Source organism: Cupressus sempervirens, chromosome 8 (genome assembly GCF_028749045.1).
Source record: "Cupressus sempervirens isolate cs-2001-9-10 chromosome 8, ASM2874904v1, whole genome shotgun sequence".
Classification (NCBI taxonomy): Eukaryota; Viridiplantae; Streptophyta; class Pinopsida; order Cupressales; family Cupressaceae; genus Cupressus; species Cupressus sempervirens.
In genome coordinates, this window is record NC_143125.1 from 257,004,841 (window position 1) to 257,024,833 (window position 19,993).

The 19,993-nt window shown below is 32.3% G+C and overlaps 1 protein-coding gene across 1 annotated transcript; it reads left to right on the forward strand.

The window, feature by feature from the left end:
* The first annotated feature begins 12,115 nt into the window (after nucleotides 1–12,115).
* On the forward strand, nucleotides 12,116–16,998 carry LOC149542442 (uncharacterized). Its single transcript, XM_089797389.1, has 2 exons — nucleotides 12,116–12,855; nucleotides 14,607–16,998. Exons 1-2 carry the CDS (start codon nucleotides 12,123–12,125, stop codon nucleotides 16,760–16,762), a joined length of 2,889 nt encoding a protein of 962 aa, XP_089653515.1. The 5' UTR covers nucleotides 12,116–12,122; the 3' UTR covers nucleotides 16,763–16,998.
* The last annotated feature ends 2,995 nt before the right edge of the window (nucleotides 16,999–19,993 follow it).

Sequence of the window (19,993 nt, forward strand, 5' to 3'; positions counted from 1 at the left end):
AGTAGAAATATGACCAACCTCATTACAATTAAAAAAAATGATAGGTAATTTACATTTAAACTTGTCTTTACCTTTGTGGAATCTTATTGCCACTAGTGCTTCAAGCTATTCTATATTCTCCTCATCTATATCACTGTCACTAGATACATACTTTATTTTTTTCTTCTTTTTCTTCTCATTAGATTCCTTCAATGACACTTTAGCTTTGAAAGTAGATTCAATACTTTCAGGTTTGTAATTATCAAAGTTAGATAGCTCAAAATCAATGAGTCTACCTACCAAACCTTCAAGTGTTATGTTATTCGCTAGAATACATCACAGTTCTTGAATTGCATAAAATCTAATAGCATATATAGGTAGTAGTGTCCTTAAAACTTTTTTTAACACAATATCATCATCTATATTACTAGTAGCTCCTCTTATTGCATTAACAACTTCTTTTATCCTTGCAACATATTAAGCAATATTTTCACCTTCTTCCACTCTCATATCATCAAACTTACCTTTGAGACTTTCAGCTTTGGCTCTTAGAACATTCACATCTCCTCCATAGATAGTGGTTATGGCATCCCACATTTTCTTTACACTGTCAAGACCTTTGATATCATCAAATTCTACATAGCTTAGGGCAGAGGCAATCTCAATCATTTACTGGTTATGTTCTTTCTTCTTTTTCATATCACTAGTAGTTGGGGCTCCAACAAAATCAACATGCTCAGTTGTAATGGTAGATTGTGCATGATCTCCAAGTCCTCCAAGGTGTACCTTCATCAAACTTTTCTATGCAAAAAATTTATCTCTAATAAGATTGGATACTTCCCTTTTTCACATGTTGATCTTTGTGCTTCTAGTACTTTCAAACTAGTCCTCTTAACTAGATGGCTCTGATACCAATTGTTGGAATACTTTAGAATAATTGGGGGGAGTGAATTAGTTATCCAAGGTCCAAATGTATAACTAAAATTTTTCACAACTTAGTGAACCCATAAAACATTATTCATCATGCATGCATACATAAGATTATAAAATCACTTAAAACTTGTAGGTTACTATCAAATCAACTTGTAGAAATGTAAACAAGAAACATAACAGATTCATCAACACACTTGACACAATGATTTACATGAAAACCTGATTTAAGAAAAAACACCAATAACATGCTACTCTTTTTCACTCTTCTGAAGTGATGCCCTATGAAAGGCCAACCCTATTAAAGGTTAAAATACACAATGGTAAATGTGATCATGTTAAAGGATTTCAATCACCCTATTAGGAGTGAGCCTTGTTACAAGACTTTAGACCATTCACTTGGAATGTCACTTGGTTAAATGATTTACAAATTATTGTTAGGTCAACCTTAATCCAAAGGATTTATCCCAGACTTATACAATTGTTAGAGAGTAATAGTAAGGCTTGATCTAATAACAACTTACAACTTCAATTACAGATTATAGATCATTGTTCAGTCCTCCACTCTACCTAGCCTTCACTCATTACAGCTTTGATAGCTTGTTCACCCTTCAAGCATTCATACCCTTAAGCCTTCTTGCTTAACATGTCATTGTAGACTCTTCTCTTAGGTCACTTGATGAAGCAAAACCCTTGACTCCTTGTCTTCCTTAGGTTCTCGCACATGACAACATTTCCTTCTAACCAGCCATTCTTATAAATAGGGAATTAAGATCTTTTCCTATTTATTCTCCATAATCCAATTTAGGGTTAGGATAGATTAGGTAGGATACAATGAATCTACCCCATATTCCATATCTCTTCTAGAAACTTCTCCTTGAATCCTCTTTCAATTTTTTTAAAAATGGTTTACCTTGAATTCTGTGCCACCAACTCATCAATCTTATATTCCACATGGTTTACACAATCCAAGAAAACAAGCTTGTCAACTTGAATCCATTGAATTCATGATCTTTCAAATAATGCAATCACTTGGTATTATTTGGCTTCTAATGCTCAACACAAATTAAAGTTTACTAGTACTCAGCATTAACTAAACTTTACTTGGCATCCACTATTCTTCTTGGCATACACTAGAATAAATTTTTTACTCGGTTGCATTGAGTTTGCTCAACACCTACTATCCACTTGGTCAAGCTTTACAGAAAAACTTTGTGTAACTTGTTCTTCTAAACTTTCCTAGTATAACCAATCTTTGTAACCTTAAGTAGATTATCAATACATCATGTTATCACTGTCTTAACTGATTCTTGTACTCCTTTACATAATCATAACTCAACCTTTCCTCTAGATGCTATTATTACATCTTTTGATCAAATCCTCTTCATCAATCAAATAAGTGATAGTATTCAAATCATATAACCAGTTGTATTACCAGCAAATAGCAGGTTTGACATCAGTGAAAAAAAAGATTGAAACATACAATCTCTTTTCAATCTATTATCAACAGTAATTTGGATTGGTATATATGTCATGCATTTTATCATATCCAAAGGTGTGTGTGTGTGTGTGTGTGTGTGTGTGTGAAGGGAATATGATGAGTAGAAGTGAAAATTAAAGAAGTCTACAAGAAGTATAAGGGATAACAAAGTATTATCTATGAAATTTAGTTGATCATTGTAATTCAAGGAATCTCAACCAGAAAATTAGAGTTGTAGATCAAAGATTAGCTACTAGTTCATCCTAATAGGTGCATCAGTCAAATCATTTAATATGGTAGACTTAACAGTCTTTGCTAAATTTGTTAATTGAGTCCATACTTCATTGTGTGCTTGTAAACCCTTTGACAAGGTGGACCTCATAGTCCTTATTGCTCTTAATAGGGTAGATTGCCAGAACTAGTCAATTGTAAGCCTTAATAGATTAACTTTAAACTACAGTACTAAAGCTTGTGGGTATTATCCCCACCCCAATTTTATTTTTTAATTGGAAGGTTTCCAGGTCACCATATCTTGTGTCAAATGGTTATGAATATTTATTTTCTTTTATTCATTCATGCATGTAATTAGATTGGAATGTTATATGAAGAATTAATTGGTGAATTAGGATAAAGTGTTTTGGTTTCTAATTCACCCCTTCCCTCTTAGTAACCTTGCATACCTTATATTTTCAACAATGTGCCACTATGAAACATATTGGAATGGAGTATCAAGAAATAGATGCTTGTCCTTAAGATCATGTAATTTATCATAAAGAACACAAAAATGCAACAGAAAGACCCAAATGCCATATGAGAAGATATCAAGATGATCAAGTGACAAAAAAGGTTCTTCACAAGGTTTTGCATTACATCCCCATTATTCCACATCTTAAACAATTATTCAGGTGTAATAGCTTGGCATAATTTATGGATAACCAAGCACACAATAGAAGTTGAGATGGCATTAGTCGAATGCCTATGGATGGTTCGATATTTATGGAGATAGTGGAAAAGCGGACACACTTTAAAGAAGAACCTTAAAATCTCAAGCTTTCTCTGGCAACTAATGGTGTCGATCCATTTGGAGATATGAGATCTATTTACTCATTGTGACCTATTTTTATTATCAACAATAACCTTCCTCCATGGATGTCAGTAAAGAGGGAACACATTACGTTGGCAATGATTATTCCAGGTATTTTATTATTTTATTATTACCTACATGTAATTATAAGTCTTGGAGTAAAATGACCACAATAATTATCTAATGTTGTTCATCACACTAGGTAAGTACCAAGTGAAAGATATAAATGTATATATTACACCTCTTATTGATGAATTGTCGGTGTTGTGGAATGATTTCACTATGTATGATATCTCTAGACCAATTGGACAAAAACAATTTCAATTCCATACAATGTTTATGTGGACAATTCATGATGCCCTAGGGTTGACACATTTCTGTGGTATACTATACTAAAATCTAATTGTACATGATAATACTAATTTCAAAAATGAACATATTTAATCCAATTGTATCATTTTCTTATAGGTCTTCAAACAAAGGGAAAATTTGCATGTCAATTGTGTGGTCCAAAGATGAAATCTTGTTATTCCAAAAGTTTAACAAAGGAGGTGTTTGATGAGAATAAGCACTTCCTCCACATAAATCATAAGTATCAAAGTGTTGAAACACATCTTTTCAATGGGAAAGAAGAGAGTACATCAAAGCCATGAAGAATGACACCTCACCTATGGTAGATGGCATATAATAGAATTTGAGGTAGAATCTCTCCACCTAATGGTTTATGTTTGGAAATTATATATTTTGATTGTGCTTTGTTGTCTAATTATGTAATTTGATGATCGTGAAGGTCATCAAGGCATCACTGACCACCTTCCAAAGGAACTAAAATGTTATGATCATAGAGAATTTAGCAGGATGCCCTACTATGAGTAGCTACAAATTGTGCACTTGTTTGATACTATGCATATTGGAAAGAATGTAATAGAGACAGTATGGAAAATATTGCATTGAAGGAATGACAAAGAAAAACTTGCCAAAATTTGTAGTGACATTCGTGATTTCAATCATCCAATGAAAAATATCATTAAATCAAATGGAAATGAAGACTAGATTAATGCAAGTGCCCTTCCTTGGTTATTAACGGAGAAGAAAAGTAATGTCATAAAAGAAGTCAAATAAAAAAATTGATTTCCTACAGGATTTGTTGTGAATACAAGCAATCTCATATCAAAGAAAAGTGAATTTGGGCGAAGGATAAAAATGCATGATTGGCATACCTTCATCAAGGTAATTCTTGGTCTTTTTGTATTTAAAATATATTTGTGAAATAATATTTAATTTTCATTGTATTATGTCAGAAAAGAATGAAATGATTAGTTGAGAATTGTTGCAGTATGTGTTACCTCTATCTCTCCCAACCAACTTTGACAATAATATCAAACAAGTGATATATGATCTAGGAAAATATATGAGATAAGAAGTGATATTTATTCAATATATCAAACAAGTAATATATTGTAGAGTCTCATGTTTATATATTTTTGTGTATTGAATCCAGGTTGTAGGTGGTTGTCATTGGAAGAAAAGAATTTGTCTACTAATGTGTGAAATGCAAAAGTATTTACCTTCAACTTTTTTCAATGCACAAGAACACTACCTCATACACCAACTTGACAAGATTGAATTGTGTGGACTTGTACAACCTAGGTTAATGTGGATGGTTGAGAGAAACTTGAACTTTTTGAAGGGTTTTGTTTGACAAAGAGCACATCCTGAGGTTCTATAATTGAGGGATATATGGTATAAGAGATTATGGTGTATGTTACTCAATATCTTCCTAAGTTTGTAGCAAAGAACCATATAGATTGCGTTTGGGATCTCAACTCCATTAAAAAATTTGAAGGGAAGTAATTGGTGGGGAATGGTAGATTTAGGAAAGTGAAAGGTAATAAATTATGAGATGTTATTGTAAATAATTAATTCTTAATCTTCAAAACAAATCTGATGTAAGCCATCTACTTACTTTTGTACAACTGCTAAAGAGTGAGATGCAATACACTTGTTTATTACAAACAATCAAGATTAGATGATGGAATGGAATGAATGATGTCAACATTATGGTTATAGATTAAAATGGGAATCCATGCCTTCATTGGTTAAACAAGCTCATTATAATGGAGATCCCAATGTTACAAAAAAGGAAATAGATTTAGGAAATGGTTTAAGAGACCTCTAGGTACTTATAAGTTTGTTAATCAACCATATGTTTTTGAACTCGTGATGCAATAATTTATACATGTTTGAAATTATTGTAGGTAAAGCACTAAAAGGCTATGCTATGCAATGGTTATAAATTTTGCAACAAATATTTTGATGACACAAAGAGAACTTGTCATTCTGGGATAGGTGTAGTCTTCTAAGTGACCAATATTTCATCTAGAAATGACTTACATCCTTGAGAATCTCAAAATTGATACTATGGAATTTTAGTTGATATACTTGATTGTGACTTTAATTCCTTTAAATTAGTTCTCTTCATCATCAAATGGTACAGACTACAACTCAATCAAAATGATCCTTATAGAACTGTTATTGAACATGAGAATGGTTTCCAATGATTAATACAAGGTTTTTTGAGAAAATTCGGCATGCACCTTATGCTCTTCCAAGCCAATGTGAGAAGGTATTTTACTAAGAGTTTCCACATAAATTGTGTTAGTCATTTTTTATTATACATGATCTAACGAGAAGAACAATAAAGTATAATGCAATGTAAAAAGAAGATACCAAGGAAAAGGAAGAAGTCAATCACAATCAAGAGTTAGTTGATGATGCTCCTGATATAAATGATGCTGCTACTAATCATGATAATGATGCTTCTATTGATCGCAATAATGATGATGAGGATGAGGATGATGATGATGATGACAACCAAAATAGTGGTAGCAATGATGTCGATGAAAATGATGATCCTGATGATGAGATGGATGAAAAATAATATTAATGATGAAGGGGTTTGATTATCTAACATTGGAGTGGGGTTTGATTACCAATGAGAAGAATAAAATGTACAATTATGTGATCAATGGCTATGATATTTAATATTTAGTTCTTAATAGATCAATGATTAATTTGGTTAACTTGTCATGTATCTTGTACTTTTATAATTCATATGTGATGCTAATATTTGATGTAATTTTGAGTATATGTATCATGAACTTTTAGCTAACATAAGATAATTGATTTACTATTGGAGAAACTTGAAACCCATTCACGAGCATCCCACACAGTCTCGTGGATTATCAGGTATAAGTCAGTACACCCCATAGGGATTAATTTCTTTTACCATTTCTAAAATATTTATCTCATTGCCACCTATCTCTTATTTCATGGAGTTCAGGTACCAATGAATAGGTATTTGTCAGATTTGTCTTCCTTGAGTGAGGAAAATGTACGAATGGAAGAAGAAAGTGAGATATTTAGTATGTCTAAATCAAGGAGATCGACTCGAGCTCAAAGTATCAGAAAGAAATTCAATAAGTGCATGAAAGTTTTCCTTTCTTAAGCGGGGTCATGTTCTTATGATGATGAGAGTGAGGGAAACATTGATGTCTTGTTTTGGTACAAACATCTATAGAAATAATGGGTCACCGATGAACTTCCTCCAATAAACATTGATTTTTGTGTTGGAGAGAGGATATATCACATAGCACCATCTCATTACATAGTTTGGGCCTATTTTCTATGGATGACATAAGGGTCTCTTACAACAAGGTTGTTGAATTAATGAAGTATGTCAGACTTTACTATGATTATAGTTGTTGGATGCAGATTGTTAGATATAAAAAAGTATGTGTAGGTATGCACTCGCAAAAAATTATATAGAACAAAAAGTTAGTGAACAAAGTAAAATAGTAGCTATATACATTGACAAAAGGCCAACAACATCAAGGAATATTACATGTTTTATAAATAGTACGTGACCTACATCAACTAAGAAGTGAAGCAATTGCATATTTGAGGTGTGCGAGGGAAATCATGTATTTGTATGTGCAATAAAATCAATACATGGAGGTGAAGAGCTTCTTATTGATTACAATTTGAAGCACATATATACAAACAAAGGCACTATCATGGGCGAGGTGGTATGTACTATGCACAATTAAAATGAACTCCCATCAATGAATCCAACACACCATTAATTTTTTATATTTTTTTTTGCTAACTTAGAATAATAAGACATGTATTTTAAGATGTATTAATGATTTATTTTTTAAAATACATAGCTAAAATATAGATCAACAACCACAGGATATGCATGGTGATGATGGTTCTTCTTCCCAACAAGTAAAACTCATTGTTTTTGCACAAATTAGATACAAGAAATATGGTAATGCATATTTTTTTATTATGTTTTATTCTGAACTAGTATTTTGGATTGATTTGAAATATATAGCCAATTATATTGCTCTTGCAAATGAGTGTTTTTTAGGAAAAGGGAAAGTAAAAGTAGTCCACAAGGATGAGGAGCCACACAATGAGCTAGATGAATTTATTATTGATTTTGCATTAGCTACTGATCCTATGGCTTCAATGAAAAAGGTGTTTCGTTCTATAGGAAGAAGGTTAATGCAATTGGCATCAACTCGACCTCAAACTCCTGAAATACAATAGATAAAGCATAGGTTGATGCACCTAGTTCATACATATATAGTACATATTATGTAGTTTTTTATTATAACAAAAGTTCAATAACTATTTTTATACTATACTCTTTTATTTATGTCATTAAATAAAAAGCAGATTTGTTATTTTTACAAAGGATGCTAAGGAACTACTGACTACAAATTTGGCAACACATATCATGGTGACAGATGAGGTGGCAACACCTATTGGTAAGTATAGTCCTCTTTTCCTCTCACATTTTTCATGTGTTTATTTCACTTGAACTATTATTTATTAGGGGGAATTTTGTAATATTTGATTCATTTTATGTAGGAAGTGATAAGGACATCTGAGTGTACCTACATGTTAGATGTATGGGAAAAATAAATAATTGAGATCAATTGCTCGTTAGCAATGAATATGCTCTTCCCCTAAAAGGAGCCCAACTTCTAGGTACTTTAAAGATTCATCCTTTCTTTTACTATAAAATCTTATACTCATAATTAAATGCACTAACCTCCTATGCAGTCCCTTGCAATAACTACTAATCCTATTATTATTTTGTAGGGAATAATCAATTTTATGAAAAACTTAATGATGAATGCTTGCATATATTTGGGCCGACCATATGCACAGAGTATAATATTTTGATTTCATTTCTAGATCATGTTTCCTTTGATCAATTTCTTCAAGTAAATTAAAAGGTGGCTTCAATTCATTTAAGAATCTAATAACTTTTTCTTTTCTTAAAAGGTGGAATTTGCAAACTAAAGAGTGGAGGGATAAACTCATTGATGCCATTACAACACTTTTTACACCCAACGTCTTTCAAAGATTTAGGCTCTTTGAGAAAGTGGGCCAAGATTTGAAATATATTAGGTACAACTATAGGACCCAAATGAAAAAGAACCCTTGTTATGAGCAGCCCCCCTATATTCCTATTATTAAGTGGGAGAATCTTAAAAAGGATGCCACTGAGGAGAAAAAATAGATGATGGAGAAATGGTACTACTCAAGGAAAGAAGGTATTTCATAATATTACGAATAAAATTATGTAATAATTACTCCTAATACTTGTGTGATCTAACATGTATCAAACTTAACATAGGTTTCCTAACACATCAAAGGCAACCGAAGTAAGAAAATAGAAGCACAAGTAGCACAAGTTGGGCTCGAGTGGATATTCAAAACTTGTTGCACAAATTGTAAGTATAAGTAAATAAAAAATTATAAGAAAATATTTATAAATTGTAAAAAATTTGGTCTTGATGAAATTGATTACAAAAAAAATTATGATACCAAGAAAAAATGTAGGCCATGGAGTTTTTAAAAAACTTCTCAAGAGGATGAGAAATTAGCCAACACAAAAGGCTATACAGTCGTGGCTGAATGACTCCAAGCAACAGGTGTGCAAGGTTCTTTTATTGGATCTAATGATGAGGTAAATAAGTTAATTGATATTTTTCATCTTGAATACTTTAGCAATTATTGTATTTAATATTAAGTTCCAAAAGTATAATTCATTATATTTGATGTAAGTAAGGAAACAATGATTAAAATGAATAAGTGAATATATTTATATGTATTAAAATGAATGATGAACATTTCTCAGTATTTGTCTTGTGTTTATATATATATATATTGTTGATAAGTGCACTAATTATTTACATTGGATTGCACAACCTGCCAATCCTGATATGTCATCCAAGCACCATGGAGGCATCAATTTAAATGTGGATCATAGTACTCAAGGTATATATTTTCTATTCGATTTTTTATTTCTGAATTATTAACACAAGTAAACATTTTGAATTGAATTTAGTGTAGTAATACAAATTTAACTATAATATGTGTTGGGATTAAGAAAACATCTTGTATTGCAATTACAGGAGATGCAGAGGTTGTCCCTGATAAACATGTTGAGGTCCAAGCCTGAAGGCAAGATGATGTGGTTAGAGAAGGTTAAGAGTGCTACAATGTTCTTTAAAATCTTTAAAGTCTTAATTTTTTTTAATTTAACCCTTTAATTTGTTATTGCAGAAGACCCAACTTTGTGAAGGAAAGCGAGTGCACATCCATGGGTGAGAAGAAATATCAATGTGGACATGGATATGCCTCTACAAGAATATAGGAAAGGACAAAAAGAAGAAGAAGGAATGATTCATGTGAATTTATGTAACTTATTTGATAATGACTGATGTTTATGTCTAGAAGTTTTATTTATGCTCTATTGAATATTCATGTGAATGTTCTAATGAATCTTATTGTTTTAATGTTAATGTGAATGTTCTAATGAAACTTATGTATTAATAAATTCTATCATGTGATAATTTGTTGAGGTTACATTTTATTAATAAAATGAATGAATTTTAGATGTTAACAGGGAATTTAGATATTAGGTGGGGGGAAAATGAGCTTCCACCTTCATGTAGTTGGCCTTGATTAGTAGAGAGTATTAAACTATTCTTGAAACCAAGTATAGATTAATATTAACCTATGATTGCATGACAACTAATTGTGTGAATCTCTTGGTTTCAGGCAATGCATATAGAATGCAATTGCATGTGCATTTTTTGATTCAAGGTGGCATTCACAAGTTTATCAAATCAATGGTATGATGTCATTCACATCTATAATTTTGCAATCATTCAAATTATTCCTCTCTAAGGTATTCTATTGTTTCTATTTATTTGCAATCATGTTTAATCTTTATTTTGGATATAATTATATTGTATGTTTGAAATGAATCTGAAAGTATGTACAACTTTTAGATTTCATTGTGTAGAAGTATTTGCATTGCATTTTATGGATTATCATTAGAATGATAGAGCACTAGAATATTTATTCTAAGATGAATCCCAAAGAGTGGATCTGACATGTTGATGAAAAGGTTCAACAAAATTGAATCATATTATGATGAAATGATATCTTTATAAAACTAGTGTGTATATCTTTATAAAATAGTCAAAGATTATATTTAAAGATTTCATTTATAGTAAGATTTTATTCAATCAAATATAATATGTGAAATTTTTTAACACAATTCATCATTTAAATCGTAGAATTCAATTCATCATTTTAAGTGAAATTAGACATTTCATCAATTGAAGTGAGATTACACATAACATCGTTGCATTCAATTCATCATTTAAAGTGACATGTGACATAACGATTAAGAATATCTATGACATAATAGAGTTCTAAAACATTGATGGAGGGTCGTGGAAATAAGGTTGAAATGCTTGCTTCATCGATCATAAATGAGATTTCGAAAAGCTTAATATTTTTGTAGTGCCACATTTGTACAATGGTATTGGCTAGCTGTCTAACATCAAGGAGTATTATCTTGCCAAGACATGCCATATTTTGGAGACTAGATTGTTGTTCAGGGACTTACTATGGTTTGGCCCTCCAAACAAAAATAAAAACAATTGTCTTTGCTCAAATTATATTAGTTTAAAAGCTCAAAATTAATCATTCATAGTAAGGAAAAGAGGTAGATAGAGTTATAAAAGAGTTTTCCGAAGAGATGTACAGTTATTACAAAGAATAATGTCATTTTCTCTATCTACCCCTCTTTTTTTTATATGTTTTTGTTATTTTAATAATTGATTTTCAGTGTAACTTTGGAGACCTATTGCACACCAAAATATGATTGCTAGTATTAATAAGAATAGATTTGGGCGGGCCTAGCGGGAAATACATTCGGTAGTTGCAATTAATACATACCGATAAAGTAGCCCGCAAGACGAAATATCCTAGTTCATGGAGAAGTACCACTAGATTGACCATTAGTATTTGAGATCATAGAAAAGTGCTTCTACATTCACACGGCATAACAAATCAACGGAGAGCAACATTGAAGTCTTGAAAGCATTGGCTTGGTTAATGTGTGAACACAGCGCTAAGAACTTGGAAAAGTGTTTGCGTATCTCACTGTCCTATTTTTAATTCATTGCCGTGCTTTACTCGATGTCGCGTACTCTATAAAAGCGATTACTCACTGGAAGGTTTTAATAACAAAGAATGGAGGATACACAGATGACGAGAATTATACTGATCCAAATGCTGTGGTTATGTTTGGCTCTAGTATTCGCATTAGCAGCTACCTCTGCTATAACCATACGCAACACCTCTAATTATCCCCATGTCTCCTCTTTACATAGCCATGCCATGGATGGAATGTTTTCCGTTGTGAAGAAGCGTGTGCTCCTCATGGGCGAAGATGTTTCTGAGAAGAGAGACTTGGAAGCCCTACTCTCTTTCAAAAATGGCATTAAAGCCGACCCCATGCACTCGCTTCTCAACTGGACTTCTGCCAATTCAGAAAACTTGTGCTCCTGGAACGGTGTCATTTGCAGAAAGGGAACCAAGAGAGTTGTGGCCATCATTCTCCCTCAGTTGGAATTGGCAGGGACCCTCTCTCCCTTCATCGGGAATCTATCTTTGTTACGTGTTATGAATCTCTCCAGCAATTCTTTCATGGGAACGATTCCACCTCTTCTCGGCAACCTCAAGGCGTTGAGGGTACTCGACCTCAAATCAAATTGGCTGACAGGATCCATCCCCACATCTCTTGCTAATTGCACACATCTTGAGTATTTAAGACTCTCGATTAACAACTTGACGGGGAGCATACCTGCACAATTCGGTTCTCTGCACAGTTTACAGCATCTGCGCTTGTCCTACAATGATCTTACTGGAAACATTCCAGTTTCGCTGAGCAACTGCACCTCTCTTCTTTATTTGCCACTTGGCATTAACAATCTCAGAGGTAATTATTCTCATTCTGCAATGTTTAGATTCAATTGTCTGTTAGTTTTTCATCAATATTTTGGATCACACTATATAATCTATCATCAAAATGAAATAGCTGGAAATATAGTTAAACAATAGATAAGTTTAAGGGGTTTAGATAACTTGGTGGAGGTTTTGTAAATGAGATTGCAAGCAAGTGGTTTAATCATAGAGGGAACTCCATAGTTTAGAGTGCTCCAGCTGGAATAGTAATGGGATAGGCGACCTTCAGTGCTTCACCTGTGTGAACATCACCAAGATCCCATAAGTGCTAAGTGTTCCATTTATTCTCATAAGAGATGGACTCATGTGTGAAACACTACTCATGTGATCAATGAATACAATTAAAATCCTGATAACAATATCACAATTTTAGTTGATGTACTTATCAATGTAGACAAAAATAAAGAAAGATTCTCATCCTTCTGCTTTGCTAGACATTGCATATTGTTGGAGCTGATGTTCTACCAATACTAAATAATAATTTAGCTGATAGGCTATATATGGGAACAAAGTTCCCACATAATTATTTCTTTTGCTAGAAAATTGTCAATCTTTGACTGGTAAATTGTCAACCCTTGCCATTAATATTTTTCCAATCAATTTTAGGCAAAAGTCTATAACACACTGGTAACTTGTGAGTCTTTCATATGGAAGGTCTTGGGTTTGAATCTACCATCACTTCATAACCCTTATTTTTTCTAATTATTTAGTTTAATTAGTCATCTATACTATTACTATTATTTTTAGTTATTTATATAACTTAAAAACTATAATTATAAAATAATAAGATATGTCATATATTATTTAAATATTTTTATTTATTTAGCTTGATTAGCTATTATCTCTACTGTTAACTCTTATTTTTACATTTATTATTTAACTTAATTATTTATATTAAATATTTTTTTTAAAAATAAATAATATTTTATTTTAATTAGAAATTATTTATAATTTAATTTATTGAGATGAGATTTTTTTAAAATTTGAATTTAACTCTTTTGTTTTCCTATTTATTTAAAAACTTATTTACTAGTTATCTCCACTTTTAACTTGTTTTTCTTCCTTTTATTTAATTTTTGATTTTAAAATTTGATTGAAATTTTAGTTTTTAAATTAAGTTAATTTATTTTTTAAAATAACTTAGCTAATAGGATATTTGTGGCAGGAGTAGCTATTTGTTTAATATTTTTTTATATTTTTCATTTTATTTTAGATGATTATTTATTAATATATGATAAACTAAATAAATAAATAGTATTTATTTAATTTTGTTAAAAGAATTACGTTTTATTTTACTTAAATTATAAATTCATCTTAATTTAATTTATACAAATTAAATTATAATTTTAAAAAAATTAGTAAACACCTATATTGCTGCAAGCACAAAAGTTTAGAACTGCTAGTCGCTGCACATGTGGAAAATCTTGTTGAGTTGCTAGCAACACAAGTTTAGTTTAGGTACGAGTCAAAGAGTTTTAGTTTTAGTTAAGTTCTTATGTAGATATGTTGAGTTAGGTGTCCATAACTGCAAGTTTATGTGTTTTGTCAATCTTATGTAATTTAATGTTAAGAATGTTGTTGAAACAAGATATTTTATAAATTTGCATCTATCATTCAGTAAAGTTACACTGAAAGTCTATTTTATTTTTTCTGTTCTATTTTTCCATTACATATATTCCATTGTGTATTATAATTTTCGTGCTTTTTACCCTCATAATTTCATAGGAACGATTCCACCCGAGTTCGGGAAGCTCGACAAATTGCAGTACTTTTCCGTGAATGATAACAAGCTGAAGACCCAAATCCCTGCGACCCTGGGTAATTGTTCCTCCCTGGAAGTACTGTTTATTGGGGGTTTTGCCCAGCTCTATGGTAATATACCGGCTGAACTAGGAAATTTGAAACAGCTTGGCCAATTATCACTGTATGGCCCAGGAAACATCACAGGCTCTATCCCTCCAGAAATAGGAAACTGTACTAGTCTTGACTGGCTTGATGTGGGATACCACCATATTAACGGAACACTGCCTGCCACTCTTGCAATTCTTCCTCTCTCTACCCTTTCTTTGATACAGAACGGTTTTGATGGGACGATTCCAGATTTCATTTTCAATTTCACTCAGCTTACTTACTTAGATCTTGGTAGAAACCGTCATACAGGTACCATTTCCGATCGCGTTGCAAATTTGAGAGAGCTAAATTTTCTGAATCTGGGTTCAAACAGGTTAAACGGCACCATACCCCAAGTTATAACTAGCCTGACCAAGCTTGAGAAACTAACCTTGGACACTAACCAATTGACAGGATTTGTTCCCAAGGATATAGGAAACCTCCGAAACTTGAAAAGGTTATTTTTGTATTCAAACAACCTCACAGGCATAATCCCGGAGTCAGTGGGCGAGCTGGAGTCCCTTGAACTCCTCTATCTTCAATTTAACAATTTCACTGGTCATGTACCAGACAGTATTGGCAAACTCAAGAGTCTTACCGAGCTGCTGATCACGAGCAACTACATTTCCGGAGCCATTCCGGAAACTATCAGTAGTTTGCTCTCTGTGCAGGTGTTAGATTTGTCAAATAACATTTTGGGTGGAAAGATTCCGGAGGGTATCACCAAATGCACCGCTCTCAGCCGCCTAATTTTGTCCCAAAACAAGCTGAATGGAAAAATTCCGTCCTCTATGGGCAGCTGCGCCTCATTGACAGAGCTGATATTATCCGGTAACTCTCTCTCTGGTGGAATTCCTCCAACACTCGGCAACTGCAAATCTTTGAGGAAGATAAAGCTGTCCAACAATTCCTTCAATGGAAGTTTTGATATGAACTATCCATCTTCTCTGGAAGTACTATCAGCAAACACCAATAACTTCTCTGGGACTCTGCCGGCATCCTTGGCCAACTGTAAGAAGCTTCAGCTTCTTGATTTCAGAATGAACAATTTGAGAGGTGTACTTCCTTCGTACCTCGCAGATTTTCAGGACATGAGAGTTTTGAGCCTGGGGTATAATCAGCTTCGAGGTGCTTTTCCAGCGTGGATTGTAAATCTCACTAGTTTGCAGGTTCTGGATTTATCAAACAATAAGTTCAGTGGCCAAATACCTGCTAATCTTGACAATCTTCAGGGGTTCGCTATTCGCGGAGATCCGCAATTGTCTGGATCAAACAGCCTGTATGAAGATATCCGCGTAGTCATAAAAAAACACGAGTACAGGCTGGAGTACGTACTGGCGGCGAACACCATACTTGACTTATCAGGTAACAATCTCAGCGGGCAGATACCGAAAAGCATAGGGCAATTGAGAAGCATGAGATTGCTGAATCTGTCTGGGAACCATTTTGAAGGTGAAATACCAGCTTCTCTTGGGAAGATATGGACCCTGGAGCAGTTGGACTTGTCTAAGAATAAGCTCACAGGACACATTCCTGAGAGTCTCTCTGTATTGTACCTGCTGGCATACATAGATCTGTCTTCCAACATGCTGTGCGGACGAATACCCAGAGGACCACAGTTCGATACATTCACTGCAAATTCATTCCAGAATAATCTTCCATGCTTGTGCGGGGCCCCTTTGCAGAGTTGCAACCGAGAGAACAAAACTTCTCTGGTCCCATCTGCTACCAATTTCGAATCGTTGTGGAGTGTAATTGATGAAAATGTGTCCATGGTTGCTCTGGCGTTGGGCTTCGGGATAGCCTTCGTTGGAACAATGTCGGTGATGATATGGGGGGAGATAATCTGGGCTCGCATAATTAGGTTCTTCAAACTCCAAGGATTTTACCGAGCTGCTGGTTCCCAGACATGTAGGTGGAGTTGGAACTACAGCCCTCGTTTTACTTTTCACTCATCCCCATCCGCATCTGCATCTGCAGCCACCGGTTAGCTCTAACGTCTATTCTTCAGTTTTTAGTTTTCAAGCTGTTTTGGTTTCGTTACTTCATACGAACTTTTTAGTGTATAGCGTATATGCATGATAGAATAAGAATCGAAAGTACCCCACATAATGGTTGGGACATCCATTGTAAATGCTATAAGGTCGTACTTGACGAGTCTTCCTTTTGTTGGGACATATTATAAATAGAGCTATTGTATGACCAATTATAAGGTCAATTTGGATTACTTTTATCTTTTTGGTATATAGTAGGGTTGTTCTATTTTGTAATATCATAAATCAATGAAGATTTTTCTTTTAATAATATATATAGATATATATAAAAGATTTTAGCTTTTGTCAAATAATTTAAATAAATAGATAGTATACTAATCTCTTTTTTCCTAACTAGATACTCTATGTATATAATATGATGATGACTAGTTGTAAAAGGAGGGTATTTTTGTATAACATATTAATTAATATATTTGTAAAAATTATAAATAATTCCATGTTCATATTATTAGCTTTTATAGTGGCAATGGTTCATAATGTTCACTAAGTTCATCTATTTTTCATCAATTTCTTCAAGATTCTTTCAAATCTAGAGAGCTTGTGTACCTACTAAAGTAATCACCACATATTCTACTTTGGTGGATGAGGGGGAAACAATACTTTGCTTGCTCAAAATTCATATTATTAAACAAAAAGAAAGAAAAAATAGTTTTTCGATGTAGTTTTTTTCGTCATCCAAACTGCCTCCCAACTAAGAATCACCAAAACCAACAAGATTGAATTTATGAGAGGAGTATTAATGAAAACCTAAATTTATGGTTCCTTTCACATACCTTAATATTCTCTTGGCTTCCAATATGTGTATCAGTAATGTATTTTTCAAGTATCTTGAAACCAATGAAATTAAATATGCAATATCAAGCCTTGTGTAGGTTAGAAACCTCAAGCTTCCAATAATACTTCTATATGAACTCTCATCAATAATTTTAGCAACATCCTTTCTTTGATAAACCTGAATTATAATTTAATATATTTCATGAGAACTAGAAATTCCATTTCAATTTCACTCATAATAGAATCTTTGAGTTTATATATCATTTAAGAACTACTACCCCTATACAAAAGATCATCAACACAGAAACATATAATGAGAATATAATTATCTTGTTTCTTTTGTTATAGGGTGGGTTAATTATTAAACTTGTCTTGAAGCCATCCTACTTAAATTAGTCATCAATTCTTTTACACCATTCCCTTCATACTTTTTTGAGGCCATGTATAGCCTTCTTCAACTTGTAGATATTATGGAGGGTAAAAGCACAAACCTGCATCACCTTTTATAAAAGAAACGTGATATCACAATTTAATCTATTCAACTTTAATGACATAAAAGTGGCATTTGTGTTTAGAATTTGAAGTTGATGTAAACTAATGAAATGTGTAAAATTGGATGAAGTTTATGTCTGTAATTTTTTTTTTTTTTAAAATTGAGTGAAAATTTTATTTATTTTTTAATTTTTGAAGTCTATTTTTTAATTTTTAAAAAATGTTGAAAATATAGAGCTTTTCCCCTATCAAACAAATATATGCAAATGTTTATATTTTGGTCTGATTTTGGAATATGTTAAAGTTGACATGTATACTGAGTGCACCAAAAAAGAAAACTTGAAATTTTGCTAATATTTATCAAGTTATAATTGGTCAAAGTCAAAGTTATCAGAAACTGACAATTTATTTCTCCCATCAAACTTTTTCCATCAAATCTACATTTTTTTTTTATAAAATTACATATTCTTGAAGAAGACTCTCTCCTCTAGTGTAGCATTAAAAAGTAATAATTTGTGAACATGATTTACTATTTTCTTATTATTGAATAGACATCTTCTTGAATCTTAAAATACCTACTTGTAATATTTTCAAATTATAATATATTATCCATAATAAAAATAATAAAAATAAATTATATGATCATAATCGTGACTCTGAGACATACAAAAGTATATTTTTAGTTTTAAAAAAAACTTCAATTTAGTAAGTCAAATTGGCCTTCAAAGTGAGACATTTATAGAAGTTCTTATTTTTGTTTGTGTGGCTGCCACTTAGGATGCCACATAGGCCATTATAGCCGGAACCATTTTGGTCGTAACCAATTCAACCAAACTTGTTTCAGCCGAAACCCCTATTGGTTGATTAAACTACATGCAATTAATGTCACTATTTGATATAAAATAAAATTTATTTTTCTTTTTAAAAAAAAAAAAAATATACAGAACAACAAAAATTGGAAGAGGATTTTTAGAAGACAACTAATTTTGAAGCAATTTTCAGCAACTATTCTATGGATTTAATCAAGATTGCAAAGGATCAAATATTTTGAAGGTGTTTTTTCCTATCTACTTAGTTTTATTTCTGTGTATTATATATTGAAGCATTAGCTAATATTTAGTGAACTCTAAATTTATTTATTTTTGTTTCTATAGATTAAAGTTTTCAATGGGTAGTAAAAGGAAAAGATCAAGGAAATATGATAGGATAAGAGATGACAAAATGAAAGGTCATACAAAACATAATCAAAACCAACCTACTGAAATTCCTAAACAGGATGAGATTCATGAAGAAAATGAAAGTAATGAAGAGAAGAAATTCGCAGTTCTACTGATAGAGACAAATTAGAAGGCATAAAAAATTTGATGGATTTGGATGAGGAACTACTTTTTAACCAAATTCCATCTAAAGATGTGATAAATGATAACACTATCAAAAAGCATTGTTAGAACATGTAGGATGAATATTTCAAGGATAAAAATATATTTGGACAGGCACAATTATTTTTCAAGTTATTTAGGAGAAAAGATATGAGACCTATTTTGGAGTTGTTGGGTGTTGATAACAGGAAAAGCCATGCACATAATATTAATAAAACATTAGTTGAAAACTTGCAAAATGCTTATAACAAAATTGACAACACAACTCGAGGAGGTGATTTGATTAATGCACGTAGAGCATTGATGACTACTATATCTAGTAGAAAATTGACACATAGAAAATGGTACATGCAATTTCTGATGTACTTAATATATCTAGAAGAATTGTCTAGAGATACATCAAGAGGAGAAATATGCTAGATGATAACATTGAGAATAACTAGATGAATATTTGTAGAGTTCCTCAAAAAGACAAAATTTCTAAAGATGTAAAAGGACAAGTTATTGAATTTTGGACCACACA